Source organism: Trachymyrmex septentrionalis, unplaced genomic scaffold (genome assembly GCF_001594115.1).
Source record: "Trachymyrmex septentrionalis isolate Tsep2-gDNA-1 unplaced genomic scaffold, Tsep1.0 scaffold11, whole genome shotgun sequence".
NCBI classification, from domain to species: Eukaryota; Metazoa; Arthropoda; class Insecta; order Hymenoptera; family Formicidae; genus Trachymyrmex; species Trachymyrmex septentrionalis.
This window is the reverse complement of record NW_017304228.1, coordinates 2,738,298-2,749,950: the sequence shown is the minus strand read 5'-3', so window position 1 is coordinate 2,749,950 and position 11,653 is coordinate 2,738,298. Positions and strand designations below refer to the sequence as shown.

Here is an 11,653-nt window from a genome sequence, read left to right as displayed (position 1 = left end):
TTATATTGGCAATATAAGTTAATGATTCGTAAAAATTATCAATAAGTAGTTTAAAAATGCTTCATATTTTTTTTTCCAAATAACTGTTGAGTTTCCTCAAGATAATTATGTCATCTTGTTATAATTTAATCGTAATCTTTTCAAACATTACGATTTATTATATTAAATTTGTGCCTTTTTTTATTTTAATTTAAAAAATTAATTAAAAAATTTAAATAAACTTTTTATTTTAAATTCCCAAATTTACTTTACTTATAATATAATATGTATTTTATTTATATTGTCCTATATTGTTGAAATAATTTATCAATGATAACTTGTTTATTTTGTTGACAATTTCTATTTTTTACCGCTTATTTATATCAATTAATTTTTACTTTCTATCGCTTGTCTTTTCATAACTTTATGGAAACTTTACGAATTATTAGTAATATGTGCCAACCTCATCGGCTTATACCACGATTTTTTACATATATAATTCACCACGTGGCTTGATTCTACTACTAATGGTACGATGATGTCTATAGTAAGCTGCCGAAAAGAGTTTATTTGTTGCTTTGATTGCTTTATTTTAAATTCGAACGGCAATGTAAGCTGTACTGCGGCTTGTTATTATCGTACATGACGCAACACGCTTTAATCGATCAGAAAAGGCATATGACGTTCATGTCGTGAAAATCACACTCTAGTGTCGTAGAATCAAGCTTCGAGAAAGAGAGCAAGTACTTTTATGAGTAATAGGCCTCTTTTACATGTGATCCGTAAGTTTGATCACGCGGTCGAAGAGTCGAACGAATGTGTCTCAAGATATGTATACACACACGCGAATAATATATTTGAGGGGAAGGGCAAATGTTTAGAGATCGTAATAGTCGCACTATAAAATTAATATATTTGTACACACTTCCTATTTTTATGAATATATTATTTATGGTGATCCATAATAAAATTCTCTGATAATAAAATGTTTCTCTCGATTGTAATAAATTCAACCTCGGCTATTTTTACAGGCATATAAGATAGCTCTAACGAACGAGAGTAAGAGAATTATAATCTTAACATCGTGTTCGTCATAATGAGCTTCCTCATGAAAGTACATACATTTGATGACGATTGTTCGCAAAACAATCAGAAACAAACATAATCACCGAAAATCGTTCACAATTTTTTTTTATTTATGCTTACAATGAGTTTGTAAAACGTTCCAATTCTGCTTTATCCAAAAATGCAATGATTTTTGATTATATTCAGAAAAGCATATAAAATGTAACTTGGATAAGCAGATTTGAATTATAAACATGTTAGACGACGAGAATATGTATATTTCCTTAGATTATTATATATAGAATTAATTTATCTCTACATAAACGCGTTCCCTGTGTTTCCGAATTATTACAGTGCACTTCGGAATTGATGTTTCAGTCATCGATTTTTCATCTTTCAATTTAATCATTCACTATTCATTTATCGAAGCTTCGCTTTGTCGCTCCGATTAAGCATAAGTGTAATAGAGGACATTCTCGTGTCTTATAACGAAATATGAATGACAACGCATACGCATAATCTGAAGAACTGCCGTAATTGAATAAGAGCGTGCACGAAATTTCATAAGACATGAATTAAAAGCGGAAACTTAAACTAAGAGAAGTATTTAGCGAATTCTCTCAAGTGTTTCAAGAGCTTTATGCAATTTTTTTTATCTTACGTACAATATAATGCGATAAAAAGTAAAGTTACTTCCTAACTAGTTAAACTTTAGATGGTAGTTGGATATATTGTGTTACATTATCTTATTGTTAATCTTGTTTAAGTTGTGATATTGTGGTATAACAGTACTAATTAATACGTTTAAGAAGAAAGGAAATTTGACAAGATAGACGATGAAGTGTAAATTATAACTTTTTTTTATGGGTATCTTCATAGATAATTTTTAATTTTTAGCGAGAATAATAAATCTCACTAAGACTCTGAAATGTGTGTCAGTGAAGTATCATATTGTTTAACAAAACACAGAATAGTCGAAAGATTGTACAAAAAATTTGACTTGCATCTCTTTGAATAACTGATAAATAGATTATAAAAACTTTTAAGGAGACCAAGAAAATCTTTCGATTTTTTTTCCTAATAGATGCAATACTTTTCCTAGAATATCGTTGCTACTACACATTTTGTACTTTGATTGTACTTTATTAACTTAAGCGAGTCACTTTTACTCACGCACTGACCACAATATTTTTCTAACAAGAAACCAGATCGAGCTATAGTTAACTGCAATTTCGTGATGTAGCTTTAATCTTTCATAAACCTAATTATTTATTAAAAGGAATTATTATTATTTATGACAGAGTAATTACTAGGTCTCATTCTTTTTATATTTCCAGCAACGTTCATACGAAACAATTACGGAAATTTGTATGAAATAAAAGAACCGTATATACGTCATATTTTATTTCTTTTTAAATTTAAATTATTTTATTCTTAAAATATTAAAACATGTTTGCATCTCTGTTTTTCTAAAATAATTGTTTGGTTAACGAAATGTAAAATGCAAAGATCTTCATAGAATTTTAGGGCATAATGCTGAATAATAAAGTGCGGTATCTTCACATGTACATAGAAACGAGCGATTTGCGCGTATAATAAGCTATCACGTTTCACATTCATGTTTTGATCGAGGCGCACTCGAAAGATCTACCAGATCTACCAAAAGTGAGAAACTACGACAATGAAAGAGCGTATCGCATCATGTACCTAAACGTTACAAGCTCTGTAATGATTCTCATTATATTTTTGTACATAATTGGGGAAAATTACGAGAGAACAATAAAACGATTGAAATGAAAGAAACTCGGCGTACTCGAATACTGCAAGGAAGTTAATGACAGGCACACAATGCGAAATTTGCCCAATCTAAAAGTAAATTTGTTACATAAAGTTTTTTTTGAAAAAGAACGTTTTTTTTTTTAAAACAATACATACACTTATACCAGTCAGAATTATTCGATTAACAGATATTTTATATTTTACTCCGATTTTAAAAGATAAGTAAGTGTTTCATACTGTTGGTAACACAGATGATATTTTATTAGAATAAGAGACACTGTTTTTGTTGTATATTGATTACAAAATTGTATACTTTAAATTTAAATTATTCAGATAACATTCACGAACTCTTATCAATTATATTTGAATCAATATTATATTGGTTCGTCAAAAAAATTCTGAATCCAAAAAATAATTATTAATAATTGTTGTTTCTGAATCATTTTTTAAAGATGATCAGGTGAAAGAACTTTTTGAACTGTATTAATATAATATAGATTCAAGAATAATTTAAAGACAATTCGATATGAATGTTTCAATAATTTAAATTTAAAATACAATTATAATCAATACAACACAACAGTGTCAATTATTCTAATTAAGAATTATCTGTATTAATCACAATATGGAATATTTATTAGCTTTAACATCTGTCATTTGAATAATTATGCGATAATGTATGTGCATTTACACACACACACACACACACACACGCACGCACGTGCGCGTGTGCGTGCGTGCGTGTGCGTGTGTGTGTGTGTGTGTGTGTGTTTACAGCTCGATTGGACCGCAACGCTTGTAATGCGCTTGTGATGCTGTGAAGCGACTAATGTAGAACCAGCTTTATGCACAAATATTTTGAAGTATTCTTTCATTTCAAAGGCCAATTCGTAAAATTTTTCTAATTGAGCAAATGTTTCAAAGCATTAATAGTGAGATTTTGGCTGCACCTATACTCATAGGTCAGTACATATAATTACGCCAAAATATTTCTTCCTTTTATTTGCTATTATGAGATACCGTTTCATATAAGGAAACCCTTATGTCGCATACCCTTTTGAATTAGCAAAAATCGATAATTTTGATAAAAACTTTCACGTACTGCAAGTAAGTGTAGGTATTATCAATTGCAAACTTTTGGCGATTAGATTTTTCCCTTGAATATATTTCATAAATTTAATCCTTCGTTGACATACTGGGTGTGAACCATCCATAAAGTTATTTTAACTCTCTGAAACTCAATTTTCTTTTGTAGAACAAAAATTCAATATTTATAAAAAAGTCTTTGTTTTTTCAATTCCCAAAATAGCCTACATTCAATATGCAAAATAAATACCCTTCATCCAAAACCAACTTGCAAACTAATTTTTTTTCAAGTATCATATCTGAACAACAATTCTGTAAATTTTTAACTTTTTAATATTTAACTTTTTTAATATTAAATTTTTTTAAAGTTACAATTTTTCAAAGATTTTACTTGTTTTTTCTCTATTGAATTCAACGACAGAGTTCACTCTATGAATTTTTTCACTCAAGAATTTTTTTCACAAAAACTGTAATGAAATTTCAATCAGAAACTATTTGAATGTATTCGACAGGCCTTGAAATTGACCCCTAATGTTTTTCATATTGATTGGATTTTTTAAATAAGAATGTCAGTTGTTTAAACATTACTTGGGTGTGAGCCACCCAGTGTGTCAAAAAACGATCGAAAAAAGAGGTATGTCAACGAAGGGTTAACATAAAAATAAGAGTTAAGAAAATTAAATAAATTACAAGCTTTTAAAAAAAAAGTATTTCATAATATTTAGGCACCTTTACCTTATATCCGAAAAAACGCAGCCGAATTGCTTTGTTGACACTAATTTCAATTAATCCGAAATGTGAACTTAGAGCGGATTATCAACGAGTAAACATTAAATTTATATTGCACAATTAACGATTAAGATATGACTCAATACACCTGTACTAATTAAACGCGTCGCAACACCACTCAGTTCTCAATTGAGTAATTCCATTACTTTCCGTATCCCTGAGATTCCATGAAAAATTATACAAACGCGCTAAATTTAAATGATTTTGATCAGTCGATCTCTACTACATTACTTTTGCACGCGAATCCGAAATTTTCGACTGTCGTGAGGATACACCCTAAAGTCTGTGTCACACTACACATTGGAGATTGAGGACTACAAATTAAAGATCAAATTTCAACCAATCAGAACGAAATGGATTAAAATTAAAATCGTTTTTCTTTTTATATAATAAAATAGAATAATCATAAATTAAATGCATGATCTCAGTAATAATATAACTGTTACAATTTAATAATTTTTTATTCTAGGCTACTTGAACGAACAGAATTATGTCAAAACGACGTTTTTAATAAGTCTTGCATACCTTTTTTTTCTATGTAAATAAAAAGTCTTATGAAAGTTTTATATTAATATACTAACCTTTCTCTTTTTAACAAATTCATATAATCTTTTAGCCTTCCAAATGAGAATTTCTCTTAAAGCGTCGTCTTTTTCTTCTTCTTAAAGGCTCTTGTCTGAATTTCCAAACAATTTAAAAATTGATACGCGCGAATTAAGTGTGTTTCGAAGAGACCGGCGATTACGGGAGTGGCGATCGGAGCGCGGCGCTTCCGGTCGGCCGCGGGACGCCGCTGCAACGATTCGCGCATGCGCAGTAATAGTGTAGTAGGCTAGTACATTCCGGAAATATGGCGCCCGAATGAAGGACGCTGAACGTGAGTGCCTGCCAGATCTGTCGCGTTCCGCACATATTCGCACAGCCGGTCCGACGAAGTCGGTCCGTCCATACGTAGAATGAGTAATCTGTCGCCGTTTGGCGGTGGCAAGAATCCACCTTGGGTCCGCAATGCAGGTGAGCGATTTTTTGACGCGTGTTTTTCCTATTGCGAGACGAACACGAACGAGGTCTCCGTGTATCACCCTCGTCGTCGTCTCGTGTGCAACATGACGGAAAGCTGCCAAAATCCTTTATCGTTGGCTCTGCCTCGCGACCGTACATTCAACCGCGCGAGGTCGCGCGCTTGTTACGCAAGTCTGATCCGCGCTATCGGTTGCATTAGGTTCCATTCTGCAGTACGAGAGTTGCCCTCGACCATTCGATGACCTCCAAACTGCTCGCTGCCAGTAAAACAGTGCTCCAGAGGAATAGTTCGCAGTAAACACCAACTAACAATAACATAACATCGCGTTAGAATTTCACACTGGACAATAAAAATAAAAAATAAACGTAATGTGACACATGTAATATAACTGTTACATTACTGAATATGAAATGATAATTGCTGATGTTACTGTTAGTTAGCGTTTAGTTGTCTTCTTCTCTTTCTATTATTCTTTCTCTTTGCTGTTGATTACTTCTCATGAAAAACTTTATCTGTGTGTTTTCTATAATTAAATTAGTTTATACTTTTGGAACTTAAAGTAATCTATAGGTATATTTATTTGATATTTGATAAAAGTAAGAAGGAAAGTTTCACTGCAGGAATAAAAAAAAAATACTTTTATCCTTAAGTAAAATTAATAATATCCGGAGCAACTTGTATGTCACATAAGCTTGCAGCAACATTAGGTTTGCTTAAAATACCCAAAAATTTATTTACTTAAAACAAAATAAATATATATTCTCGCGTTGAAGAAAGAGAAAGCAAAAATTCTGTATGCGAAAAGTGTAAACAACATGAATGGATCTATTGCTGCAACATTTGCAATATTACTGTAATATTGCTGAAACAATCTATGTTATATAAAAACACATTATTACTAAAATAAAACAATTTTCTGAAATGATATCTTTTCCTTTGCATTATGTGGTAGAGAATACATAGATATGTAAAAGATTTGAAAATATATCAATTTAAACTGTGACGTGTAAACTGTGATAAAAAATTTAAAATATATAATTATTTTTTATGTTTTCTTGAAAGGACAAGGTATACAAAATATCCAACAACAAATGTTGGGCCAAGCCATGGGCAGTATTGGAGGACAGCCTATGGTGCAGTATCAACAGCAAACCCAACAAGTCTACCAACAGAGTTTAGGATTGCAGCAAGTAAGATATGGATTAACATTTTTATGTATTCAGTATCAGATTAATTATTTAAATGATTCTGCGTAGCCCAACATCACCATGGCATCCATGGCAACTCTCGGCTCGAATTTACCATCGGGTATAGCAGGACAATTATATCCTCAAGTCGCTACAGTTTCATATCCAACGCCACGGGCATTAAACACAAATGCTTTCCAACCTTCTGTAGCAGGTGTTCCACAACAGGTACAACAGAACGTACCTTCGTCATCGACAAAACAGAGGGTTTTCACGGGTACTGTTACTAAAGTACATGATAACTTTGGTTTTGTAGACGAAGATGTATTTTTTCAAACTAGGTAAGTAAATTAGGTAAAAAGAAATACAGTTTTCTCAAACCTGAAACACAATGAAAATCACAGGCACACACAGTAATCTAGTGGACGTCAACTAAAAATAACATAACATCAATGTTATAAACAATAAAATCAATAGGCTCTAAAGAAAATTCTAAAAAATAATAAATCAAATACCAATTTGAGCACATTGATTATTAGTTTGTATTTTAATATCATTTATTCAAAGTGAATATTAAACGTATACGTTTCGACCTACAGTCAAGGTCCTCTTCAGTACAAAAGATATATTAACAAAATTACATAATGGTAGCGCATAAGAGTATAAACTAATAACATAAAAAGCGAGAAAACGGTGGTGATGTCCGAGTTAATCTTGGTCATTAAATTACTAAGTTAACTAAAAAGAAAAATATTTTGTTTTAAAAACGACCGACCCAAGAGTTATAAATAATTAAAAAATACTAACATAAGAAAAAATGGTTATGCTTTTACTTTGCATATTCTACTGAATCTCTTTTTCTCTCTATTTTAGTGCGTGCGTAAAGGGATCTAATCCCGTTGTAGGAGATCGTGTGCTTGTAGAAGCGTCATACAATCCTTCAATGCCGTTTAAATGGAATGCCACTAGAATACAAGTGCTGCCCATGGGTAATAATAGCAACAATGCAAACACTCAGCAAACTAATCAGCCAAACCGTCAGCAACAGCAGCAACAACAACAGCCAAATAGGACATCAGGCACTTATAATGCTGTACCTCCTCCCACAGAAAATCCTAATAACAGGTGGAAAAATATGTACATAATTCTTGAATAATTAACTATATTATTACGTTATCTATAATATATACTATTACTTTATATTATTATGTTATCCACATTTCTGCGATACAAAATAGTGCTGTTTGATTTTTAATCAAATATTTGAATCAATCTTTAATACTAATATCTTTAATATTAATATGTTTAGCAGAAAAAAGCAACTTTGCGACTATTAGATACTTTAATGTGATTGGTTATATATTAAAATTCATTGAAGAACTAAGTACAAGAATTAATAATATTAAAAGATCTTATAACACAACTGTTTTTTTCTACTGAACTGTAGCTGTTATCAAATGATTTAAATTTGATAGCTATTTATAATATTAAAAATTTGGAAATCTTTAAAACAGTATTTAAGTACTCAATGTTTAAATCCAAGTTTCAATAAATATTCCGAATATTTTATCAATGTAAAAAAATTGTATTGTAGTAGGTTTACATCAAGTACAACAAATTCCAATTCTACCAGCAACCGAAACAAAGTTAGTAGAGTACGAGAAAGATCTCCTCGTGAACGGAGAAATGACGACGAGGAAATAGAAAGAAAAAGACGTCGCGAAGAGAGAATAAGAGAACGCGAGAAGAAAGAAGATCGAAGCCCGTCGAGGACTAGGAGAAGCAAATCGCCAAGACCACGCCGGCGTACGCGAGTCGTGCCGCGTTACATGGTGCAAATACCGAAAATTGCACTTGATTTGTAAGTGCAATTTATCTATTTTACAAACATGCACACCATTGGCGGAATTTTATTGCTTCTTATTATCACAGGCCTGAAGCAGATGTTCTTGAAATAAGAAGACGCTATCAAAATATGTACATTCCTAGCGACTTCTTTTCCACTAACTTCAGATGGGTCGATGCTTTCCCACCGCATATGCCATTTACTCTTAATAAGCCGTGCTCCTTCCATGTTATGCATAAAGACGTCGATCCGTGTAATGAAAATACAGCAGTACTAGAACCATCGGATGCTGATTATCTGTTTTCTGCGAAGGTCTGTCAAGAAGTTGTGTCACGGTTATCATTATATGATAAAATACAAGCGAGATTTTGTAGAAACGCGCAGATATATGTAACGAGATAGAAATCGGAATACAAACAATATTCGCATACCAAATTAATTTTATGTATTAAATTTTTCTCGATTATTTTTAGGTCATGCTCATATCCATGCCCGCCATGGAAGAGATATACAAAAGATGTTGTGGTGTTTCTGAAGACAGAGATCCCGATCGTGATTACGTTCACCCTACACGCCTTATAAATTTCTTAGTAGGCTTACGAGGCAAAAATGAGACAATGGCCATAGGTGGGCCATGGAGTCCTTCGTTAGACGGTCCTAATCCTGAAAAAGATCCGTCTGTATTAATTAGAACGGCTGTGAGGACCTGTAAAGCACTTACCGGCATAGATTTGTCCAGTTGCACTCAGTGGTACGTCTTAACACGTAGAAATACTTTTCGTTGTACATCTCTGAAGCACTTCCATAGATTGCTTTTTTTTAAAGCCCCGATTCGTTCAAAGAGCAATGTGATATCACCAAATTTTTCTGCCCGTTAATATTGCACATTCTGTATTTCCGTCGATACTACTTTACAAACCAAAGGTCACAATTACGGAACTCTTCATTTAAAAAAAATTCCATTCTTTTTTTCCTAATTGTCTAGGACTACATTTCTAGAGCTATCTCTCACGACATAAAAACGAGTTATTAAAAAAAAAAAAGTCAAGATAAAACACTATATGACGTTAAGATATATATCTGACAGGTGTACTATCCACAATCTCGACAGACAGTAACTTCTAATATCAGTTCTCTGACTTGATAAACTAAGATTGTAGCTCGATCTCTCTGCAGTGGAGGTACGTATTTATTCTAAACATGAACGACTGATGGAGATTGCTGCACTGGATCCCGGTTTCGAGCACACCCTCCCTCCGTCGACGACGATACACGAGCAGTCGCGGCAGACAAATCATCACTATTGTTCTATTATTATATGATTGTGACCCTGAGTTGTGCTTTCTCTCTCAAATGGTCTCTACGTTGTGCGCTGTACGTGGCTTTGTATGCAGTGCGTGGGCTTTACGAACAAGCGAGCGAACACTTAGCATATAAGGCAACGCTAAGCGGCATTAATCTGAGTTGACGTTTGGGTATTGTTTTTCCTTGCGGCACAGGTACCGCTTCCTGGAACTCTACTACAGACGCGCAGAAACGACCCACAAGTCCGGGCGAGTGGTACCCTCTCGCGTTGAAACCGTCATACTATTTCTCCCAGATGTTTGGAGCTGTGTACCTACCAGATTGGAATGGGACGGGCTACAACTCAACTATAAGAAACAACTGGAGCGAAAGTTGCTGCGTGCTGCCTCTAATCCCGACGATTTGGACGCTGCCAATGAAACTGATGAGGCTGCCGCCGCTGATCAAAAGGCACTGCCAACATCATCCCATATTACTTTTATAACTTTTTATTATATTATTATATATTTATATATATATATATACATATATATATTTTCGTGCCACCGTTTTTCCCTATTACTAAACTGGATTTTCAATAGGCTATACTTGTCCATCGATCCTATCAGTAAGTTAATCTCGGATATTGTAACTCGTTTTATTTTTTTCATGTAACAGATCATACTCATCGGTTAAAAAAAAAATCATAATTTAGGTATATTGGGTTAACGTACGGGGTATGTTTCATCGATAAACAACAGTAAAATTATTTCAAAATGCAAGTTTACTTGGATTAATAGTGGATGGTTAAACTCTGATCTTTTTCAATGAAATACATAGATTTGATTTCTTCCATAAGATGAAATTTCTTATTTTATGGAACAAGTCATTTATGATATCGCAAAACTAAAGCATTATGTATATGTATAACTTTTAATAAGACAAAGTTTGTATATACATAATTATATTAAGATTGCTATTTTATTGTTATATGTGTAAATTAACAAGAGCTCTTAATGCAAACGCTTTTAAATGTCGCAAGCAAGGATCGACGGGTAATGTATCGCTCCCTTAGCCAATGGCAGTCACATTGCATTAACAAGAGAAGCAAGCAAGCCTAGCTCGGAGAAGAGCGCAGCTGAGCCATTCCCTTTCCTGAAACCTTCACCAACATTGAAAAATCATTCAAAAGTTTTCATTTAATCGTTTTATACTACAACATTATTGATATTATCCATAACCTACCGATCACACAGACACCAGAGCCAGGACACTATGAGATTCTAGCAGTTATTGAGTCATATTTGACGGTCATCGTGAATGAAGATATGTGTATATCGTTACAATGTGAGAGTGTTGAAAAAAATAGAGAATGATGAGAAAGAATGAAGAGGGAGTGGTTTCGTTTCGTTATAGGGGCTGCTTCTGTTTTGTAGTTTTTTTCTCTAGGCTTTTTACTTCTCTTTGACTAATGTGTGCTTTCTTCTTCCAGGACGATTCGATGCCTGAGAAAAAGGATCCCACACATTATTCCGAGCTAGATCCCAAATCGATGAACGTTAGTATTTAAATATATAGATATATATATATATATATATATATATATATATATAT

At 33.0% G+C, this 11,653-nt stretch overlaps 1 protein-coding gene across 1 annotated transcript in view; it reads left to right on the top strand.

Annotated features, from left to right (window-relative positions):
- The first annotated feature begins 5,531 nt into the window (after nt 1-5,531).
- The window catches only part of LOC108748922 (cell division cycle and apoptosis regulator protein 1-like), an 8,877-nt gene continuing 2,755 nt past the window's right edge, over nt 5,532-11,653 (top strand). The window contains exons 1-9 of the mRNA XM_018487351.1: nt 5,532-5,712; nt 6,785-6,912; nt 6,979-7,250; nt 7,783-8,034; nt 8,507-8,770; nt 8,842-9,067; nt 9,229-9,506; nt 10,255-10,510; nt 11,532-11,597. Of these exons, the coding sequence (XP_018342853.1) occupies nt 5,655-5,712; nt 6,785-6,912; nt 6,979-7,250; nt 7,783-8,034; nt 8,507-8,770; nt 8,842-9,067; nt 9,229-9,506; nt 10,255-10,510; nt 11,532-11,597 (1,800 nt within the window). The 5' untranslated portion in view covers nt 5,532-5,654. The remainder of the gene's footprint in view (nt 5,713-6,784; nt 6,913-6,978; nt 7,251-7,782; nt 8,035-8,506; nt 8,771-8,841; nt 9,068-9,228; nt 9,507-10,254; nt 10,511-11,531; nt 11,598-11,653) is intronic.